The sequence below is a fragment of the Anabrus simplex genome, chromosome 3 (assembly GCF_040414725.1).
Source record: "Anabrus simplex isolate iqAnaSimp1 chromosome 3, ASM4041472v1, whole genome shotgun sequence".
Taxonomy (NCBI): domain Eukaryota; kingdom Metazoa; phylum Arthropoda; class Insecta; order Orthoptera; family Tettigoniidae; genus Anabrus; species Anabrus simplex.
Genome location: NC_090267.1, coordinates 324,619,635 through 324,644,551, shown reverse-complemented (window position 1 = coordinate 324,644,551; position 24,917 = coordinate 324,619,635). Strand labels below are relative to the sequence as shown.

Genomic DNA, 24,917 nt, shown 5'->3' with positions numbered 1-24,917 from the left:
CCCCTTTCAGATCTGTACACCCCCAAAACTTCCAGTTGCCTATTATCTTTAGAGATGATCCTCAGACCTAGTAATTACACAATAGCAATGAGTTGTTTACAAATAAACTAGTGAAATAATCAGAAGCCCTTATAACTGTTACCTCAGTATAACTGAAAGCTTTTCATACTATGAATACTAAAATATACCTACCGAAATCTTGGAGCAGGTATGCGAGATTGGGGACGAGGAATATTACTTGCACCAGCAGAAGACGGTCTGCCAATACCTGAAGGCCGAGTAGCAGGGGGTTTTAAACCAGATGCAGGACGGCCTCGGGTTGACTCTGCTGGTCTGACAGCACCCTACATAACAATACAAAGAATTTGTTACACACAAAATGATTTTCTTTTGAACAAATTCAGTCTTTATGCTGTCAAACTATGGAAATATGACAATAACCAAATGCAGATTTCATAAAAAAAACCATTGAACTGTTCCTGTAGTTCAGTTAAACACTAGCAATGTAATGACAGACAAAGGCTGTCAAGCGGCAGAAAGAACTTCAAATACATTAAAAACCAAGAAATGAATTTTAAAAAACCCTCACAGATGAACAGGACGGGATGTGACATCTACGGTTCCAGTTACATGCAAGCTACAATAGCGCTACACAATTCCTTTTTATCAAATAAGCTGCATCTTACTGAACAGATATTACTGACTTTCCATAAATGTACCTAAATATAAGTCTATCCTGAATCTAAGGCCCGGTTTCATCAACACATGTTAGTACTTAACATGGTGTTAAATCATTTTAACATACGATTTAAGAAAATTTGCGTTTCATCAACAACTGTTAACATTAACAAATGTTAAACTGCATATTAAAGTTAACATCAGCCATTTCCAATGTTAAATGGCTAACATTAGCATTTAGCAACCTGTTCCAAAATGGCTGCTGTGAATCTCGCTTTCGATGCGGAATTGCTCTATTTAGATCTTTTACAAAACAATCCTGATCGTAGAAGAGTTCAGCGACGTGATGACTTTGAAAATTTGACGGATGTGGAATTTCTTCATAGATACAGGTTATCGAAAATAGTCGTTGCTAAGGTTGCTGACGAAATTCGAGTGAGGTTAGAATATCCAATGAAGATAAACTTACGGTACCTCTTTCTCCAATGTTGCAGGTACTGCTAATATTACGATTTTTTTGCTACTGGTTCTTTTCACATAATGGTCTGAGACAATGCTGGAATTTCTAAAGCCACTGTTAGTAGAGTTGTTTGTCTAGTGTCTTTAGCAATAGAAGAGCGTCAGCAAATTATCCGCTACTTCTATGAAATAAGCCGTTTTCCTAGTATTTGTTCTAGGTGCAACAGATTACACACATGTAAGAATCCAATCACCTGGGGGCAATTGGGCCGAAATATATCGTAATCGGAAGGAATATTTCTCTGTATATTTTCAGGTGATTAGTGAGCCTAACCTCCAAATCAGGGATATACCTACTTGCTAGGTGGTCTGGTTCTGCACACGACAATACAATATTTAATAACTCCCATATCGGAGAACAGTTTGAAGTGGGACAATTAACAACGTCATTTTGTTAGGTGACAGTGGATACCCGCTAAAAAAGTATCTGTTAACCCCATTGAAACCCTCGCAGACTTTCTTCCATGCCTCGTCCTTTTCTTTCATCGTCAAGCCACCTGTGCGCTTGCACTCAATAACTTATATATATTTACTAATTCAATTAACAATTCTTTTTCGAAGGAGGAAAAATTAGAACTACGATTCCGTTTCACTTCACGCGCCATATTTTACAGCTGTACTCAAACAAAAGCGCATTGGAGCGTGCTGTAAAACTGCATGTTCGTACCACTGCCTCCTTGATTCGCACCAGTTCGCAATATTGAGAGAGTTAACAGTCGATTAGTTAACATTTCACAAGAAAAGATTGATGAAACGCAAGAAACCTAACAAGATGTTAAATTTTTTACTCCGTATTAACTACTTGTTAGTATATATTCAACATGTGTAGATAAAACCAGGCCTAAGAAGACTAATTTGAAGAAACTTCCTAAGAATTTTCTTTATTCACTTACTGATAATATTCCATGCCATCATCATTATACCCATCACCACTACCACTACAGTCTTAATATGCACTGCTGCATTCTTCACCTACATCATCTTCCCACAAGATGTCATTTTTAGAGCCATCTATGGCATTTGATATGCAGCACGTTTTGAACCCATTTGCAATCAGTTCACTTGAGATCCTCCTCCAAGATGTAAGGATCTATTCCTCAAGGATAATTATTGAGAGATTATTTTCTATTCTGGAGGAGCTAAACATCTAAACAAGGCTGTAAATAATATGTAATATATCCAACGTAGAGGAGAGAACCAAAAGAAAAACATCACAGGAAATATCCTTAACTAGAGAGAACATGGACACGCTCCTCTACATTCACTCAACACCACAAAATAAGCAACTGCAACATCTTTCGTGAAGGTTTTGTATCTGGCTCAGAAACGGAAACGATGGCGAAATATACACAAGCAATATCCATGGAGATCACAGTCCTCAGTATTAAGGAAATGATTATACTAGCCTGCAAAAAACTTTTTTTGTGTGGTAAAAACAAAAATAGGTGGGTTTTATGTATTTCTTAACGCAGAATTTGAGACAAAAATTAGTTTTGGCGTATCGTGTCTGGTTTGGTGGCAATTTTACAAAATGTTATTTTGTTCTTACATAAAATTGTTGATACTTAGTATTGATTAAATTTGATATATTAATGTAAATTTCAGCTTGCAAAACGTAATCATATTTTGCATGCATTAAATACACATAAATGCTGCTTTGTAAGCAAGTAGATAGTTTGTATTATATTTTTAATGTATATTGAAATTCGTCAAACTGAAGCATAAAGCACCTATTTAGTCTCGGCTGTACAGTTGCTTTTAAATTAATATAACCGTACCTTGAATAAAAATAACATGGTTAAACATACGTAGTTTTGTTACTTACATAATGTGCAGGTCTTTTTCCGTTTTCTGTGGAATTTCCGGGTTTTTGAAGTTCTTGAATGATCTCTAGAAGGGTAGTCTTGTGCAATCGACTAACAGTAATCGGCTATCATATTCACATCCCAACCTCCCTGAAAGCATCGTTCTGCATCTTTGAGACCCTGGTGAAACCTTTCACCTTGTTCTTCACTGACAGCTCCTAAATTTGGAGGGAAATAATCCAGATGCGAAGCTAAGAAATGAAGCTTAAGGCTCATATTACAACCAAGTTCCTTAAACTTTACCAACATTTTCCTTACAATGTATTGAGGGTCCTTAATGTTGCCAAGGAATTTAGTCACTACATCTTTGAATGCGTTCCATGCCTCTTTCTCAATTTTGGTCATCATATCTGTGAAATTTTTATCCTTCACCAGTTTACGAATCTGTGGTCCATTAAATACGCCTTCTTTGATTTTTGCATCTGATAATGAGGGAAATTTAGAGGATAAATATTGGAAGCATAGGCTACTTTTATCTAATGTCTTGACATACTGTTTCATAAATCCTAATTTGATGTGCCAGGGTGGAAGCAGAATTTTTTCATGGTCAATAAGACTTACATTCAAGACATTTATTGGATCCTGGTTGTAGTTGTTTCCTTTCTGGCCAATTCACTGTATCCCAATGTTTATCCTGTGCCCTGCCATCCCATTTGCATAGGAAACAGGGAAATTTTGTATAGCCTTTTTGTTGTCCCAGCAACAATACAATGATCTTCAAATCACCGCAAATTTGCCACCCATGCTCGTGATATTTAATTTTTTCAAGCACCAATTTTAAGGTCTCTCATGTTTCAGACATTTTTGTGGAGTGTGCAAGTGGTACGGATGCCAGAACATTTGTATTATAAAGCAAAACAGCCTTTAAACTTCTTTTGGAAGAGTCAATAAAAAAACGCCAGTTACTAGGATCATACTCTTTCTCTCCCAATTGACATAGAAGATTTGAAACATCCGTACAAAATACAAGTTCATCTTCTTGAGTATATTACTTTCGGAATTCTTTGTCACAATTTCAGTACCAGGAAAATGTAACACCGTATGCCAACATATTCTTTTCGCGCAATCTTGAACCAAGTAATTCACATTTTTCTTTGGTTAGCTCGAAGTCCCTTATCAGATCATTCGATTCGGATTGCGTGAATTTGTCTGAAGGTGTGTCATATTGATGTGGCTCGAAATCTATTTCTTCATAGTCAGATTGCAATGCAAACAATAACAAATCGAATCACATAATTGTATTCCAAAAAAAGTTGCGTGAGAACATCTCTCAACATTACATCTTACGAATTCATGCAGATACTAAAACACTGAATTACGTCAAAACTAGACGTGATAGGAAAAAAATAGCATCATTTTCGGAATCAGGGCAGCGATTTCCATAAGAATTACATATTTTCTATTTTACCGCAAAATCATGTTGGCTAGTGTTATTAGAGAGACGTTTTCCACCAGGAGTGAGAATGTAGTCTCCTTTAAGAAACTAATCATTGTAGTGCTGCCACAGATTATCCCTGAAGGGCTTGTTCATAACAACAGCCATTACTTGCAGGTGTGAGGTTATGTCAGCAGAAATTACAACAAGGTTGAGTTTTGTGATCAGGTTCCTTACTTCCCAAGTGATGTGCCATTTGAAAGAATCCAGTATCAACATGCCTTTGTTGTTAAGTTATGAGCCTGGTCTTCAAATCCAAACATTCTAGCATCAGGACAATCGACATCTATTCCTTCTCCTGGTATACAAAAACAAATCTCATGGACAGTTTCTCTTTTAGGTATGATTTTTCTTTTTATCATCAGGAAGGAGAATTCTTCTGGCTGTTGACTATGGCATAAAGCATGATTAAAATTCTTGCCTTCTCATTATCAGTCGTTTTAATTACTACATTTTTTCACCCCTTTGTGTAGACCATCACACCAGATATCACGTTATAATAGATGGCAATGGTCATGGTCTTTCCTCAGTTTTATTACATGATGCTGAAATGTAATAAGTTTGCCAGCATAATTATACTGCGGGAAGATGTGCTAGCGTGGTTCTTTGCAGCAACAATAACCGTACTCTTGCTTCAACTCAAGCACTTTCATTTGTATAATCTCCCACATGATGAGGAAGCCTTCATTTCATTTTTCATACACATACTGAGCAACTTGCTGTTCCAAATTATTAAAACTTTCCTTCTTAGGGCTGCTAAAAGATTTGCATTATGAACTGCCATTCTCTAACTTCTTGTTTATTGACATTACTTACAAATGTTCGCTTTTGAAACCCCAAATGTTCTTCCTTTCATATATCTATGAACCTCAGAAATGACATCGTCATTGTTGTCTTGATACAGTCATGTTAGATCTTATTTCACCATCTGAGTGTTCACTCACAAGTGACATGTCACTGACCAATATAGTCCAAATATATTACACATGTAACAATATTATAGGATTAATCTTTTAAGTGATGTATTCTTCAGCATAATAGAGTTGTGATTGTGGTTATTTATATTGACTTTTATACAATACTATGTTATCTGTGTTTTCGTCAGTATATTTTTTGATATAATCTTTTCAAATTGAATGTGTGTACATCTTCAGTCTGGGAAGCCATATTTGTTTATTTACTTATAGTGCTTAGTTACCATAGCACTTGAATGATCACGTAAGGTTAACCGAAGTTTATATACCTCTGCTGACACATCATGCATTGAGATGGATAATTCAAACAGAAGTAATGTTTCAGCTAATGACAAAAGTAATTCCTCTCAGCCTGTGTGTAACCACTGCGGGCAACTGTTTAAGTCCACTCGGGGGAAGGGGTCAATATTCATATCTCAAAAGCACATCCGAATGAGCACTGAACATGGCTAGTGAATAGACAGACAGCTGGGGAATCGAACCACCAAGTAAATACTGAAATAAATTTAGGAACATCTGTAGAACAAGTGCATGAATCTAGAAAAGAAATAAAACAACAAAACACACATAACTCGTACTACCAAGAGCAAATGGTGATATGGAGGAAAAGGCTACAAGGTGACATCAATGATTCTGAATTTTTCTTATTTGTAGAAGACTTTCTAAAGTTTCTGTCCACTGCAATTGATTTTTTGCCTGGGCCTAAACACCCAGCAAGGAAATTTTACGAGGCGCGTAAAAAGAAATCGTATGTTAATACGGAAAAAGGATATAAACAAAGTTCAAATCCGCAAAGGTCTGCTAATAGGGATAGAGAAAAAAGACGAAGTAAATATTTATATCAGTTGACTCAATTTCAGTTCCACAATCAACGTAGGAAAGCAGTTAGAACTGTCCTTCATGAAAACAATGAAAGATGTCTGATTAATTCGCAACATGTATATGGCTATTTCCATGAAATATTAGGACATGAAAATAATTCAGTGAGAGAAAATTATCCCCCAAAAGTGAGTGAAGCTACACAAATGGTTTACAATGACACGTTTAATGATGTTATATCTAAAGATGAAATACAGTTTGCAACAAGTAGAATTGCGGTGGACACTTCACCTGGACCAGATTATGTCATCGTTAGAGCTATTAAAAGTTACATTGCTTCCCAGATAATTGCCACAATAGCCACTCGTATGCTTCAAACAGGACAGTTACCACAGTGTTTTAGAAAGGCAAGAACCGTTCTTATACACAAGGGAGGTGACCCTGATGAGATTGCAAACTGGAGACCAATCACAATATTTTCTGTTGTTAGGAGAGTAATTGAGCAAGCTCTTGATAAACACCTGAGAGAATACGTTGCTTTTAATCCACAACAACGGGGATTCATATCTTCAGCCGGTACACATATCAATACTTCTACACTCGATTCGGTTTTAAATTCCGCGAAACTGAACAAAACTGATCTAACAGTGATTTTTCTAGACGTCAGAAAGGCGTTTGACAACATTGGGCACCTTTATTTACATGAGACCTTGAGGATATTAGGAATACCTGAGAAATTAAAGGAACTAATAGTTAATCTCCAGACAGGAAACACTACAAAAATAGAAACTGTAACTGGAAAGACAGCCACCTTAAGCCTAAAAAGGGGTGTTATGCAGGGATCACCTCTTTCTCCCTGTCTCTACAATCTAGCAACAGATCATATTTTAAACGAACTAACTGAAGACTCTCTCACAAGCCACTATGGATTTTCTTTAGTACCACATCTTCCACCTCTAACGATCATGGGTTTCGCTGATGACTTGGTTGTCATAGGAAATAGTTGAAGAGCAGCACTTGAGCTCTCGAATATAGTCACAAGGAGATTTCATGAAATAGGGCTTTATATCAACCCAATGAAATCTACGGCAATCTGCAACGAACGCGGAAAGTTAATCGAAGACCCAGCTGAATTTAAGAGCTATGATATATCGAGTTTGCGACGTGGGGAAACAATCCGCTATCTGGGAGTTAACTTTTCAAATGAAATAATTTTTCAACCTACACAGGAGCTTAAAAAATTACGGAATAAATGGAGAAATTGGTTTCTTCTCCACTATTACAGGTTGACCAGAAATTTAAAGTAATAAACACAGTTATATGCCCATCTCTCATATACCCATTCCAACAAGCCAGAAGATTCCGAAAAAGTTCCTTGCTAATACAGACATACTAATTCGAAGTGCTCTTAAGGAAATTCTTCAAATACCTGCAGACATTCCTAATGGAATGGTCTACACTGAGAAAAAATATAAGGGGTTGGGACTCTTCTGTGCCACATGGGAAGCTCATCTTCAGCACATTAACATCTGTAAGGTACTATTAAGCTCAGGTGACGAATACATCCGTGCTACAAGAAATCTGAAAGAAGAAATAACTCTCACTACAATCCCTCAATGTCCCTCTATCTGACACTTTGCTGCATCCACACCTAGAAGTAACAGATGCCAGGAAAGTGAGAAGAGTACTGAGAGAAAGGGCATTCAGCGAGTGGTGTAATTTGCAGCAGAAAGGAAGAGGTGTATGTTTGTACAATGAATATACTCCTGCCAACTCCTGGATTCGAGACCATCAAGGCTTATCATGTAGTGAATGGCGTGAAGCAATTAAGATGACAGCAAACATTTCAGCAGTTAGATCAGTACCAGGAAGATCTCAGAATGATTCCCTTTGTAGGCGCTGCCTCAAGGAGATTGAAACTCTTGTGCATGTTCTGGGATCTTGTCCTCATGGTGAACTTTTAAGGAATACGCGTCATCATAACATTCGCTCGTTAATTGTGGCAACGCTAAAAGACCATGGTTTCCAGGTATTTGAAGAGGTTCATGGCTTAGCGGACAATGGAAGCCGCAGAAGGATTGACATCATTGCTTTCAAGAATAAGAAGAGAGGTTACATCATCGACCCCACAATTCGCTTTGAAAGCCATAAGTCGCAGCCCTCAGATGTTAACCTAGAGAAGAGGAATATTTACTTACCAACAATTCCTTACTACAGGGAGAAATACCAGATAGAGGAAATCAACATAGTAGGTCTGATGACTGGAGCAAGGGGAACGATTCCTGCTTTTGCTGCTAATTTCTGGAAACAGATGTCTCTGCCAGTTACAGTGTTACGGGAGATTGCCATCATAGCCTTAAGGGGCTCACTGATAATTCTAAGAAATCACTGTTACAATTAGGTTACCTTCAACATTTATCAAGTACAGTATATCTATTTATCTTCTAAAAATAAAGGTAAAAGTATACTTTGTCGCAAGGCAGCCTCTGCATGAGAGGAAGTATTTCATAAAATAAACTAAAATAAACTAGCTAAACCACCCATTCTTCATACAGATTTATCAGCAAGGATTAAAGAGGTTAATGAAGCAAAATGAAATGTGAATTATAAACTCACTAAATATGAATCCTAAACCTATGTACACAATATTACAAAGATATAAACGCAGAATATAAATATAATACGATGACGACGGTAATGAAGAGCCATTAAGAGTTATGAAGAAAATGCATATGATGTTTCTTGTATAAAATTTAATTTCAAGGTCACTTGGTGCACTTCATTTTGCAATAGGGCTTAAAGAACAAGCCTAAAGGATCTGCAAGATCATTAGCATTGATATATACTTCAATTATATTAACTTGTATTATATATATATTTTACATATTTTCGCGGCTGAAGCATTTGCAGGCTTGCTCTTCAAGCTATTCACCAAGTTTTGTCGGCATTTAAAAGCACAGTGCCGGACATTGCTTATGTTGCGCTGATCTTCAGGAGCTAGCATCTTACTTTATTTAAGCGACATGTCTTCGACTTCTACACAATTTTGGGACTTCAAATTTATTAAATCGTGTTGTGATTTCGCGCCTGGCAGTGTTTGCAGGCTTGTTTAATGAACTGTTCACCTCTTCTCGTAAACATTTTAAGGCACAGTGCCTGACATAGCGTGTGTTGTGCTACTCTTCAGGGACTTGCGCCTCGCTACATATAAGTGACTGATCTTCGACTTCTTCTGGATTTTATGATTTAAAATCGTGCAGTGCTAACCCCTATTGTCTTATATTGCTCCTTGAACTGCTTTTGTGAAAGACTTATCCTTTAATTTTTTGTTTTCCTATGCATTGTTTTTGTATTTTTAATCGGCTGATGATGACCCAGATTGGTGGTCGAAACCGGTACCGCTTTTAACCAAATAAGAATGTAACACTACATTTCTTATTTACTTGTATTGAATAGGTTGAACCACTTAATTTTCTTGTTTCAATTTAATTAAGCATTACTAGTGACAAGTGCCGACAAGTTTCCATGTTTTGTTTCCCTAACGGAGTGACTAGCGAGTAGTAAATAGTGAGTAGTGACAAGCAACCGACTAGTAAGTTTTTGACAAGTAACAAGAGGTCTGTTTCTGAGAATGAAAATCCACAGCCTGTTTCCAGTCATTCGACCGGGTCAGGAATGGAATGAAGCCCCATCTAGCGGCGAGGATAGGAAATGTGAAATTCCCAGCCGGCTGAAATAAGACATACCTAGTACTAAGCAGTTCAAAAGGTGTTGCAAACATTACTTACATATAAGAACTTAATCTATAGCACATATCCTAAGGTAATTTACGTTCTTCATGTAAATATTAACCGTAGGAACTAGATGATAAGCTTTTCCAGTTAGTCTGTAAGTTATGTAATTTTAGTTTGTTGGAGAATTTAAATTAAACAGTGTATTATGGTTGGGCATAATAGCAGGCTCTACAGTCTCAGCCACACCATAGAAAACAAGACAATAATAAAATATCAGTGCAAAGAATGAATAGAGAGCATAGGATCTAAAAATAAGCAATGTGTAGCACACAGCTGCCAATCATTACAAAAATCAAGGAAAATGTTTGCATGATACCGTACTTTCTCATAAAACAATAATCACCACCAACACCCACTGATTTACTTTTAGTGACAAGCAGGCTCTTCAAAATTAACCTAAAGGCATCTGTCAATCTGTAGTAGTAGTATGGGTTCTGGAAAGGAAGAATTTTCTCTTTCCCTTGGAAATGGTGGGTGATGTGATGTATGGGCAGGGTTCAACTGTATTTTGTGTAAAAGTTTAATTTTTTAAGACCAGCTTGGATTACACAGAAACTCAAACATTTCCATGAATAATATGTTACTAGGTGTTTTCTTTTTTCCAGGTTTCTTTCTAATTTTATTTATCATGAATTAGTTTCGACAAACTGAGAAACCTCAAAATTGCAGACTCCATACGTACGCACCAGAACTAACATGCACAGCACAGGACATGGAGCAGTTTGAGGAAGAGCTACAAAGAGATATGAGTGGCCAGAACACCATGGTCATGGAGGAATCTAAATGCCCATGTAGGCATAGATAGGCAAGGATTCAAAAAATGTGCTGCGAGCAGAAGGCTGGAGAACCAGGTACCAGAAAAGAGAAAGCTGCTGGATTTCTGTAAGAAAAACAGTTTACTGATCAGAAATTCATGGTTTAAGAACAGGGAGAGGCACAAGGTAACTTGGTATAGAAAGGATTGGTCATAACGGTCTAGTGGTTCATGTGCTCTTTGAGTGGGATTTTTTTTTTTTTTTTGCTTTATGTCGCACCAACACAGATAGGTCTTATGGTGATGATGGGATGGGAAAGGCCTAGGAATGGGAAGGAAATGGCCGTGGCCTTTAAGGTACAGCCTCAGCATTTGCCTGGTATGAAAATGAGAAACCATTGAAAACCATCTTCAGGGCTGCCGACAATGGGATTCAAACCCACTATCTCCTGCATACAAGCTCACAGCTGTGCACCCCTAACCGCACGGCCAACTCGCCCGGTCGGGGGGGGGGGCGACGACGACGACGACGATGGACTAAAAGATGCATAACCAATGTAAAGGTAATTCCTTTGGAGGCCTTGTAGTGTGACCAATGATTGATGGTAATGGACCTCAAGGGCACCCACAGGGATATTAGAAAGCCAGAAAGGCAAATAAGGGTATGAAAACTCTGAAAATAAGGTAAAATACAAGGTAATAATAAAAGAAAACCTTCCATTTGGAGAACCAAGAGCATTTGAGGAATAATGGGAAAAATTCAGAAGTACATTGGTAGCTACTACAGGAGTTTGTGGTAGGAGTACCAGTCAGAAAAGATGGAAGGAAACACCCTGGTGGAATGACAGGTTAAAAGAAGCAGTAGTAACAAGACAATCAGATGTGGTTCAAAGGATAGAAGAAGCAACAGAAGATTGCAGAGCCAGAAAGAAGTGAAGAGGTAGCTGGAGAGTAGGGCCTCTCAAACGCCCAAAATCTCACACGTGCACACTGAGGCACAGAGTTCCTGTGCACAGTGCATCAGTCCCACTTGGCTCGGCTCGGACCAATGCTTTGTCTCTAGGCTACTTGGCTAAGCTTGGCTCAACCCGGCTTGGATTTGGAGCACTATGGAGCAAGTGTGGAAGAGGGAGACAGGCGTGGGGAAAGAGAGAGACAGCGCTATTGCTCCAAATCGAGGAGTGGGGGGGTCTGCACTCTGGTCAACCAAGCAAAGTCGTCTTTTGCACCGCGCACAGCGCAATGCACTGGTGCATTCACCCTGAGAGGCCCTGCTGTAGAGGAATGCATGAAGTACGTGGGTAAGTGAACGGTGATAATGAAGAAAACGGCAAGGGTAATGGAACTGGATGAAAGAGTATGTGGGATGATGCCATAATGATAGGTTGATAGATCAAAATGGAAATGAAAAACTCAAAAAAAGTGGAAGGAATACTTTGAAGATCAATTAAACTCAAAAGAATGGCATGAAATAGAACCTCTCATGACTGGAGGTGGAAAAAGCACTGAACAAGCTGGAGGGAAAGCACCAGGAGAGGTGGGGAAACACAGAGGCTGTATTAGGTAATTAAAGTAATGTGGGAGGAGAGAAGGATCCCTGAAGACTGGAAGAAGGAAATAATTATACCCATCTTCAAATAGGGAAATAGAAAAGAGTGCAGAAATTACAAGGGAGTTGTGCAAAAGATTTTGAAAAGATCCTAGAGAAAAGAATCAGGGGCAGAGTGGAAGGAGAGCTGAGGTAAAAACAGTATGCCTTCCAACCTGAGAGGTCAACAGTGGACCTCATGCTTGCTACAAGGCAGCTACACGAGCATTGCTACGAATACAGGAAAGATCTGCTGATAGCTTTTTTTTTTTTTTTTGGATACAGAGGAGGTATATTATGATGTGAATAGAAGCAAGGTATGGAAAGCACTGGAGACGAGGGTGTCATACTGTAAACTAACAAGGCAACGTACTGTCCCTCTTACTATTCACTGTGGTAATGGATGAGATGATGAAAACAGCAGCAAAAAGTGGGGACAAAAAAATGAGAGCAATGATGTCTGCAAATGACTCGATGATTTGGGGAAATAGGGAAAGGGAGATACAGGATCACCTGAATGAATGGGAACAAACTGCAGAAGAATATGGGATGAAGATCTGCATAACAAAGAGTGATTTTTGGTAACATCAAGAGAAAAATAGAGAACCTCAAATGAGATAATTTTCAGTGGGGAGAAATTACAAGAATAATTTGGTATAACAGGGACTGGTCACGAAAGTCTAGTGGATTACATGCTCTTTGACTGGAAAACTAAAAGATGCATAACCAATGCAAAGGTAATTCCTTAAGATGCATAACCAATGCAAAGGTAATTCCTTTGGAGGCATTGAAGTGTGACCATCAATTGCTGGTAATGGACCTCAGAGCCCCCACAGAGGTATCAGGTTTCTAGGAAGCATAATTGAGGAAACAGGAAGAAATGAAAATGGAATGAGTGAGACAAACAGGAATTTTTCTTAAGAATATGAGAAGCTCGATCTGGAGTAAGGATGTCCCCAAGAGAAGTAAAAAGGTTATACAGTATACTGAACTTACTATGTACTAATGCCAACGTAAGCAGCAGAAATCTAGATTATGGGGTAAAGAGATGAGGGCAAAGTACATGCAGGGCAAAAGTTTCTGAGATGCAGTAAAGGAGTAATGAGATTGGATAGAATGAGAAATGAAAATATCAGAAAGAAAGTACAAGAGGAACTATTGCAGAACAAGACTACGACAGCAAGACCAACGGTATGGATACAGGAAGAGAATGCCCAAGAATACAGTATCCAGGAAGATACTCGAGCTGGATTTTCAGGAAAAACAACCAAGAGGAAGACCAAGGGATAGGTGGCCGAATGGAACAGAGGACAGTACAATTTACTGAATTAAAATACGGTCTAATTCGGAAGTATATAGGCTAACATAATGATTATAAAATAATTTATATAGGACGGACTGGCCGGACATTGGCCTAGCAATACCAAGAACACTTTAAAGCAATACAATATAATAAATATTCAGGTTTTGCTGAATACATTTACAACAACCACACCTTTCAAGGTATTGGAAAATATCAATCAATCAATACTGATCTGCATTTAGGGCAGTCGCCCAGGTGGCAGATTCCCTATCTGTTGCTTTCCTAGCCCTTTCCGAAATGATTTCAAAGAAATTGGAAATTTATTGAACATCTCCCTTGGTAAGTTATTCCAATCCCTAACTCCCCTTCCTATAAATGAATATTTGCCCCAGTTTGTCCTCTTGAATTCCAACTTTATCTTCATATTGTGATCTTTCCTACTTTTATAAACGCCATTCAAACCTATTCGTCTACTAATGTCATTCCACGCCATCTCTCCGCTGACAGCTCGGAACATACCACTTAGTCGAGCAGCTCTTCTTCTTTCTCTCAATTCTTCCCAACCCAAACATTGCAACATTTTTGTAACGCTACTCTTTTGTCGGAAATCACCCAGAACAAATCGAGCTGCTTTTCTTTGGATTTTTTCCAGTTCTTGAATCAGGTAATCCTGGTGAGGGTCCCATACACTGGAACCATACTCTAGTTGGGGTCTTACCAGAGACTTATATGCACTCTCCTTTACATCCTTACTACAACCCCTGAACACCCTCATAACCATGTGCAGAGATCGGTACCCTTTATTTACAATCCCATTTATGTGATTACCCCAGTGAAGATCTTTCCTTATATTAACACCTAGATACTTACAATGATCCCCAAAAGGAACTTTCACCCCATCAATGCAGTAATTAAAACTGAGAGGACTTTTCCTATTTGTGAAACTCACAACCTGACTTTTAGCCCCGTTTATCAACATACCATTGACTGCTGTCCATCTCACAACATTTTCAAGGTCACGTTGCAGTTGCTCACAATCTTGTAACTTATTTATCATTCTATAGAGAATAACATCATCCGCAAAAAGCCTTACCTCTGATTCCACTCCTTTACTCATATCATTTATATATATAAGAAAACATAAAGGTCCGATAACACTGCCCTGAGGAACTCCCCTCTCAACTATTACAGGGTCAGACAAAGCTTCACCTACTCTAACTCTCTGAGATCTATTTTCTAGAAATATAGCAACCCATTCAGTCACTCTTTTGTCTAGTCCAATTGCACTCATTTTTGCCAGTAGTCTCCCATGATCCACCCTATCAAATGCTTTAGACATGTCAATCGCGATACAGTCCATTTGACCTCCAGAATCCAAGATATCTGCTATATCTTGCTGGAATCCTACAAGTTGAGCTTCAGTGGAATAACCTTTCCTAAAACCGAATTGCCTTCTATCGAACCAGTTATTAATTTCACAAACATGTCCAATATAATCAGAAAGAATGCCTTCCCAAAGCTTACATACAATGCATGTCAAACTTACTGGCCTGTAATTTTCAGCTTTATGTCTATCGCCCTTTCCTTTATACACAGGGGCTACTATAGCAACTCTCCATTCATCTGGTATAGCTCCTTCGACCAAACAATAATCAAATAAGTACTTCAGATATGGTACTATATTCCAACTCATTGTCTTTAGTATATCCCCAGAAATCTGATCAATTCCAGCCGCTTTTCTAGTTTTCAACTTTTGTATCTTATTGTAAATGTCATTGTTATCATATGTAAATTTTATTACTTCTTTGGCCTTAGTCTCTTCCTCTATCTCGACATTATCCTTGTAACCAACAATCTTTAGATACTGCTGACTGAATACTTCCGCCTTTTGAAGATCCTCACATACACACTCCCCTTGTTCATTAATTATTCCTGGAATGTCCTTCTTGGAACCTGTTTCTGCCTTAAAATACCTATACATACCCTTCCATTTTTCACTAAAATTTGTATGACTGCCAATTATGCTTGCCATCATGTTATCCTTAGCTGCCTTCTTTGCTAGATTCAATTTTCTAGTAAGTTCCTTCAATTTCTCCTTACTTCCACAGCCATTTCTAACTCTATTTCTTTCCAGTCTGCACCTCCTTCTTAGTCTCTTTATTTCTCTATTATAATAAGGTGGGTCTTTACCATTCCTTACCACCCTTAAAGGTACAAACCTGTTTTCGCATTCCTCAACAATTTCTTTAAACCCATCCCAGAGTCTGTTTACATTTTTATTTACCGTTTTCCACCGATCATAGTTACTTTTTAGAAACTGCCTCATACCTGCTTTATCAGCCATATGGTACTGCCTAACAGTCCTACTTTTAAGACCTTCCTTTCTATCGCATTTATTTTTAACTACCACAAAAACAGCTTCATGATCACTAATACCATCTATTACTTCAGTTTCCCTATAGAGCTCATCTGGTTTTATCAGCACCACATCCAGGATATTTTTCCCTCTGGTTGGTTCCATCACTTTCTGAATCAGCTGTCCTTCCCATATTAACTTATTTGCCATTTGTTGGTCATGCTTCCTGTCGTTCGCATTTCCTTCCCAATTTACATCTGGCAAATTCAGATCTCCCGCTACAATCACATTTCTTTCCATGTCGTTTCCCACATAGCTGACTATCCTATCAAATAATTCTGAATCCGCATCAGTGCTACCCTTTCCCGATCTGTACACTCCAAATATATCAAGTTGCCTATTATCTTTAGAAATCAGCCTTACACCTAGAATTTCATGTGTCTCATCTTTAACTTTTTCGTAGCTTACAAATTCTTCTTTCATCAGAATGAAAACTCCCCCTCCCACCTTTCCTATCCTATCTCTACGATACACACTCCAGTGCCGTGAGAAAATTTCTGCATCCATTATATCATTTCTCAGCCATGATTCAACTCCTATTACAATATCTGGTAAATATATATCTATTAAATTACTTAATTCTATTCCTTTCTTTACAATACTTCTACAGTTCAACACTAACAATTTTATGTCATCCCTACTTGATTTCCAGTTCCCTGTTCCCTTATCACCGCTCCCTAGGCCATCCCCTTTCCCTGAATGTACCTCCCTATTACCCTTCCAAACAAATTTCCTAACTTATAAGTACCACTGCGGTTTAAATGAAGGCCATCCGAGCGCAGATCCCTATCTCCTACCCACCCATTAGGATCTAGAAATCTCACTCCCAGTTTCCCACATACCCACTCCATAGTCTCATTTAAATCCCCAATCACCCTCCAGTCAGTATCCCTCCTACACAGTATTCCACTAATAACAATCTCCGCTTTCTTAAACTTCACCCGTGCTGCATTTACCAGATCCCACACATCTCCAACTATGTTGGTACTTATATCAGCTTGCCTTACGTTGTTGGTACCAACATGAAACACTACCACCTTCTCCTTCCCCTCCTCCCTCTCTTCTACTTTCCTCAACATCTGCCTCAACCTAATTCCTGGATAACATTCTACCCTGGTTCCCTTTCCTCCACACACTTTCCCCACGTGTCTAACGATGGAATCCCCCATGACCAGAGCCTCAACCCTACCCACCTCATTTGATCCCCTCCCCTCCTGGTCAGCCCTATCTTTCCTGATAGCTGCAGAAGCTACTTCCTCCTCCCTTTTCTCCTTCCCATGACCCTGTTCCACCTGTCTTTTCCTATCCTCTACTCTACATTTCCCTTTCCTACCTTTTCCCTTCCTCCTACTTCCATGCATCTCAGCAACAGTTCCCTGTCCCTCATCTTTCCTCTGTTGTTCTACCTGGAGTGACTCGTACCGATTTCGCACAGACACCTGTCCTGAATTCTGATCCTGAGTAGAGCCCTTGGCCTGCAATCTCCTTCCCCTTAGAACATTAGACCACCTGTCTTCTACAACTCCTCCCTTTCCTTCCCCTCCCTCTTGTACACCTACTGTAACCTGTACATTGTTTGAGGGAGTCCTATCTTCCTTCCTGTCTTCTGTGAGAATCCTAATTATCTCCCTCAAACTTTCCAACTCCTCCCTCATACCCCTCAATGCCTCACCACACCCACAATAAGTACACTCGCGCTCCTTAGCCATTCTTTACGGGGGAAAAATTTTAAATTAAAAAATAAAGTAACTTATTTGCAAAAAAATAAATGAACGGAGGGATATATTGTCTGGGATACTACACAACAATAAGGTAATTAATATACGACTACACTACAATACTACTTTGTCGTGCTCAATTTTTTTTAAAATCCTACAACCCCTAACAAGATAAAAACTGCTGTTAATTACTGAATATATTAAACTAATCTCTAAAGATAATTACAGGTTAGAGTTAAACATTCGTAAGACTATTAAAATATTCCTAGTGCAGAAAAAGGAACCAGACAAAATCTTAAATGAAACTGCTGCAGAAAATATTGTATTTACAAACTTGAGATGATGTAAGGTTACATACAGCTCACTCACTAGCAGCACAGAGGTGAACCTTTCTTAGTACCTGAGCAACAGTTGAGACAATATGTCCAGTCAGTCCTGTAACAAGGTAAGTTAATTGTAACAGAATTTTGGATGTACATATTTTAACTTCCTTCACTAGTATCTCCGTTTGTTTTGTTTTGCAGCACAACTGTGCTTACCAACATTTTAAAATCTTGATGACACATCAATACAGATTTTAGCACATTTTAAAATTACATTTTTAATTAGATGGAAAATAAGTTCCGAAAGCTGGATTTGGACTAAATGAGTTAGACATATTGTGCTGATATGGACTGTATTTTAATTCAATAAACTGTATCATAGCCATCAGCACTGTATAAGAAAATGGCTTTAATTTTTTATGATAAATTTGACAGAGGAAGGTGTTCAGATGAGAGGAGACTGAACCAGGGTGAGGATAGAAAATTAGTGGTAAGGCAGAAGATGGAGGGGCCTATGTTCCAAACAGGCCAAGCTTGTGGTTGGGAACTATAAAAGACGAAGTAATAAAAGTCAAAATGGTATTCCAAACTTTAGGTGAAGTATATATTTCCAGGAAGTAAGAACAGATCTTTTCCATAAAAAGAGAGGGGAAATTTGACACATCTGAAGACAGCAGGAGGCCTGTTGTTCTTCATTCATCAAGACCATATAAAGCAACAACTACAGAAAGACAGCATATTTTCTACAGAGATACCGGTACCATAGAGCTAGACTCTTTGAGTATATCTAATAGAATGTTCTGGCACCTCTTATGTAGGCAAGACAAAGAGATCAAACACACTATGTAGTCAAAAAGCTAAGGACACCCCAATAAAAACACTCTATGTGATGTCCGGCTATGCATCCGAGGGTATATAATTACTGTAGGCAAAATGCATCAACATCATAGATGTGTTTTCTGTCAGAATGAGTCAATGCAGAGAACTGAGCGAGTTCAAATGGCTCATGATTACAGGGGTCCAGAAGTTCAGGAAAACCATCAGAGATATTTCACAGGAGTTACATGTGCCCAGGTCCAATGTTAACGATATTATTGTGGAGTAAAAATGTCAGAGAAGCACTGAACCCAACTACCACTCTGGCAGGCCTTAGAAAATAACTGATCAGGACTGCTGAGCTCTAAAGCAAACTGTATGAACCAATCGTCAGATGTCCTAGTCAACTACTGTACAAGACTTCCATTGTAGTTTAACTGTCCAACTAGTTGGCTGAATGGTCAACATACTGGCCTTCGGTTCAGAGGGTCCCGGGTTCGATTCCGGCCAGGTCGGGGATTTTAACCTTCATTGGTTAATTCCAATCGCTCGGGGGCTGGGTGTTTGTGCTGTCCCCAACATCCCTGCAATTTACACACCACATATAACACTATCCTCCACCACAATAACACGCAGTTACCTACACATGGCAGATGCCGCCCACCCTTATCGGAGGGCCTGCCTTACAAGGGTTGCACTTGGCTTGAAATAACCACACAAATTTTTTAAAAAAAAATTGCAGTTTAACTGAAAGGAATAAAATAATGAATATGCAAGTTAAATTATGTCGTCGAAGATTTTTGCAACATGCTGCTACCCGGAAGCCACTGATCACATGAATGAATGTGCAGTGCAAATAATGCAGTCATTGGTCTTTGGATCAGTGGAAGGAGGTTATGGTGGGTCACAGTTTATGCTGTGGTACTCAGCTGGGTGTATGGACCTAGCAGCAGCCTGGTGAACAGTAATGTGATGACAGTGAAAATCAGTGGAGATGGTGTGATGATCTGGAGCTGTTTTTTCTGGCTTGTACATGGACCATTAGTTCCAGTCATTGGCACAATAAACATAGGTGTTTATGAGAACATTTTAGTCAATAACATGCTTCCTACACTATGGCAACATTTTGGAATTGCATATTTTCTGCATATCAGCATGATGATGCTCCTGTCCACAAAGCAAGGAATGGGCTGGACTGGCCTACTCAGTCTCGATCTGAACCCCAACGAACATGTTTGGGATGAACTAGAGCAGGGATGGCGAACCTTTTCCAACTGGTGTGCCATTTCAAGTCTGGTTTATTATTCTCAAGTGTCTACTGTGCCACCTGCTATTTTCCTAATTCCGAAATATGTTTCATAATATGGTATTAATTAATTATTATTTATTCATTTATTTATTAGATATAAGTATTGCATTTGATTGTATGTTTCGTGGTCTCAATTTGCAAATACTGCAAAAATACATTTTTGTAAGTTTTAAGAATACGTAACATTATTTGTAAAAATCATATACAGTAATAAGCGTCCATTGTAACACACTTCCTCATTAAGTATTATTAGATATAAAAATAAAAAATACTAATATTTGCCAATGGACTTCAAGTGAAATATCGTTCTGACATTTAGTGTGAAACTTGTTGCTGAATCTTAGTAGCCATGTCATTTATATTAGGTTCATAACTTGCTCTCTTCAGTAGGTACCACACACGATGCACGTAGTTCTGAACCAAGACAGTTTTTAACTGTTGACTTCACAAAGTTCTTTGTAGAAAATAGTTGCTCGCAGGCGTATGATGACCCAAACAAAGTTAGTAGCGCTGTAGCAAGTTTATTCGTGGCTGAAAACTTTTGTGGGAGGCTGTTCCACTGTTCAAGTATTTTCTCTGGCTTCTGGAGAGAGTATTCACCATCAACAGCACACTCAATTTTTACCAGTGCTTCACCAAGCTGTACGAATTTGTTCACCCATGTATTGCTTTCTTGAAATTCAATCAACTCTATTTCTAAATGGTCAATATGTAACCTGACCTATATATCACTCATTTGTACAATACGAGGCTTTGAAATAAAGTGCAAATTTTTCTCCAAATCTCGAAATTCGGAAAATCTCTTGGAAACTATTTGTTTTGAATTTTGTATGACGTTCACATACTTCTTACAAATACTTTTCTGTGTCTTCAAAAGTTAATTGTTCTGAAAAATTTGACATCAATTCAAGTTGCACTTCAAGTTAAGGAAAGTATTTAAATGTCTTTGTTTCAACATCCCTGATGAATAATTCAAGTTTTCATTGAAATAATTTTATGATCTCAAACAATCTATCTGCAGTATGTCCCTTTCCTTGCAGGTCCTTATTCACATCACTGTATATTGCTGTAAAATCACGGAGAAACATTAAATCGCACAGTCAGATAGGGTCCATGAGTTCCGGAAATTATTCCTGTTTTCTGTCATGAAGAAGCGAATTTCGTCCAAGAGCTCGACAAACCTCTGGAGTACTTTCCCACTACTCAGCCAGCGAACATTATTGTACATTACAAGTCCGCCATATTGAGATTCCACTTCGTGTAACATCTTCGAGAACTGGCGATTGTTTAGAACACGTGTAGGAAGTTCCCAATTTTAGTTACCACCGAGAATACACTTTCAAATGACTTCATACCTTCTTTCGCACAAAGGGCTTCTTGATGTAATAAGCAATGGAACTGTAAAATTGGGTGTTTAATTTCTTCTTTAAGAAATTCCACAAACCCATTATGAATACCCACTATACTTGGGGCAGCATCAGTTGTTACGGACACAATTTTCTGTAAGTCAAACATTTTTAATACAAGTTCTGGCTTCACTTCGTTCAATATATCTTTTCCGGTTGTCATAGTTCATAAATTTAGCAAATTAACTAATTCCTCCCTCATCACATTTCCACAAGGAAATCGGAAGAAAACAGCTAACCTTGCTTGTAAGGTCACATCCGAGCTTTCATCAAGACATATTGAATACATTTGGGAGTGATCCAAATAAGCTTTCAATTGCTCTGAAACATCTTCACTCATTCTTATTATTCTATCCTTGACAGAATTTCTGCAGACTGGCACTTCTTTAATTCCGTTAATTATTTGTTGTTTGTTAGGAAAGTCTTCAAATAATGTGTCGGACGACAATAAGAAACCCTTCTTCAAGAACTCACATCAGAAAGCGGTTTCCCATGAGACAGGAGGAAACAGCTGTACTGATATTATTCCTCGACCTGAAAGATGATACAAAAACTACTTTGTTTTGTGTATTGTTCTATTTTTTGTGAAATGAACTCTCTTCTTTCTTCATTTGGCATGGAACAAACATTTGAATGATTCGTCTCGAAATGACGCTTTACAGATACAACTGTTTCCGAACAGGCAACATGAAACTTTATCGTTCCTTGTTCTTGAAAAATCTGGTCACTATCTTCGTTAAGTTTTTTCGGCACCGAAAACATGTTTACGAGGTCCATGTACAAAACCACCAGAAAACAATATTCAATAAGCAGTTACACACCAAGAATAATTACGCGCTACTGGCTACCACACACAAGTCGAACTTCACTGACTGAGGTGTGTGTATGAGTAAAGGGCACGCCGGCCGCATCTGACACTTATCTCACTAGACTTCTGGACCTATCAGTGTTGCCATATTGCACGTCGGAATGGAACTACAATTTAGATTTTCGATATTTATTTCTTACACGTGAACACTATGATTATGCGATGCACGAGATATGTATAGTGTACAGTACAAGGCTTAAAATGTTAATATGGTCATGTGGCGTGCTACCGAAATCGTGTTCACGTGTCACTAGGTTCGCCATCCCTGAACTAGAGCATCAATTGTGTGTAAGATCAATTTACACAGTAACATGGCAACAAATGGAAGAATGGAAACAAATTCGACATTCAGTGTACCAGAACTTGGTGGAAAGCCTTCCATGAAGATAAAATGCTGTAACGGTAACAAAAGGATGTCTTACATGCTATTAGATATATGGTGGTGTATTTGCAATGAAAGTAAGGGTTATCCAGAGACTTTTGTCCACAAGTGTATAAAACATCGAGCTCTCTTTGGGGGAAAACTGTGGCATTGGCAGCTGGGCGTTGAAACCTCCAAGAAAATTCCATGAAGATTTTAAAATAAAGAAATATCTGAACAACAAAAATTTAGACTAAGGATACAAGATAACAATTAATGGATGCTGATAATTCAAAATTGACCATCATGTATTCAAAGATACAACTGTCGTAGGAAATTCTACCCAAGCTGTCACACAATAACCACTTATCAGAGGATTAATTTGATCTGAGGAGAAACTCTTGCTTTTTGTTTTTTAAGGGGAAGTACAACTAGATAACCATCCCTTATATCAACTGGGACAGAGAGGTGAACTACTTAAACAATATTAACTGAAAATGAACAACAGGTCAGCACACATACCCAATGTGTTCATCCAGTGGTGAAATATCTGGTAAGTAAGCAGAAGTGCACGATGCTTTTGGACATTTTATGCGGGGAGTCCTTTCTGACGTCATGCATATGAGTCCAGTAGCTGCATAGATCATACATACATACACCACGTGATGGGTCAGCTAATGAGGCTTCAAATGGAAATTCTAAGTTCCCATGGAGGGAATTAGATTCTTTTCCACCAATAGAGCTATCAAAAATCAGATCAAAAATTAGATGGATGGCTTTTCCGGCGTTTGCTCTATTAACCAGCGTTTCGTCTTAGGTCTGACACTAGACTGTATGCAGGTGAACTTATCAGAAGCTTATTTATGAAGCACAGTCTGATAACTGCATACGGGAGATAAAACTCCACAATGGAATTAATGCCCGCCTAGCAATTCCAAATGGAAATTCTAAGTTCCCATGGAGGGAATTAGATTCTTTTCCACCAATAGAGCATATCAAAAATCAGATCAGTCTTTCAAGCTCTGTCCATGCTTCTTTTTCTTATACTCAATCAATCAATCAATCAATCAATCAATCAATCAATCAATCAATCAATCAATCAATCAATCAATCAATCAATCAATCAATCAATACTGATCTGATTTTTGATATGCTCTATTGGTGAAAAAGAATCTAATTCCCTCCATGGGAACTTAGAATTTCCATTTGGAATTGCTAGGCGGGCATTAATTCCATTGTGGAGTTTTATCTCCCGTATGCAGTTATCAGACTGTGCTTCATAAATAAGCTTCTGATAAGTTCACCTGTATACACCCCAGCGTCAGTGGGTAGGGTCTGACACATCCCACTCTGAAGAGTCTAGTGTCAGACCTAAGACGAAACGCTGGTTAATAGAGCAAACGCCGGAAAAGCCATCCATCTAATTTTTGATCTGATTTTTGATATGCTCTATTGGTGGAAAAGAATCTAATTCCCTCCATGGGAACTTAGAATTTCCAATTGGAATTGCTAGGCGGGCATTAATTCCATTGTGGAGTTTTATCTCCCGTATGCAGTTATCAGACTGTGCTTCATAAATAAGCTTCTGATAAGTTCACCTGCATACACCCCAGCGTCAGTGGGTAGGGTCTGACACATCCCACTCTGAAGAGTCTATTGTCAGACCTAAGACGAAACGCTGGTTAATAGAGCAAACGCCGGAAAAGCCATCCATCTAATTTTTGATCTGATTAATGAGGCTTCTCCACCAGTTCCGGTCTCTGAACCTCTCTCCTTCTTCAATGTTCTCCACGGTATGTCCTCGCTGTTCAATGCCAGTTTTCACCGTGTCCTTGTACCCGAGTTTAGGTTGTCTGCCCACTTGGTCTTTTGTCTCAAGTTTTAGATCAAACATTTGTTTTGGTAATCTGTTAGCAACCATGTGTCACTTACATCCATACCAGAGGCGCTCAGCTGAGTGCCCATTGAGGC

The 24,917-nt window shown here is 38.5% G+C and overlaps 1 protein-coding gene across 2 annotated transcripts in view; it reads right to left on the bottom strand.

Moving 5' to 3' along the window:
• Positions 1–24,917, bottom strand: part of LOC136867275 (SLAIN motif-containing protein 2) — a 193,504-nt gene that overhangs the window by 9,920 nt on the left and 158,667 nt on the right. For both annotated transcript variants that reach the window (XM_067144424.2, XM_067144425.2), the window contains exon 8: positions 193–344. In XM_067144424.2, coding sequence (XP_067000525.1) covers positions 193–344 — 152 coding nt within the window. The remainder of the gene's footprint in view (positions 1–192; positions 345–24,917) is intronic.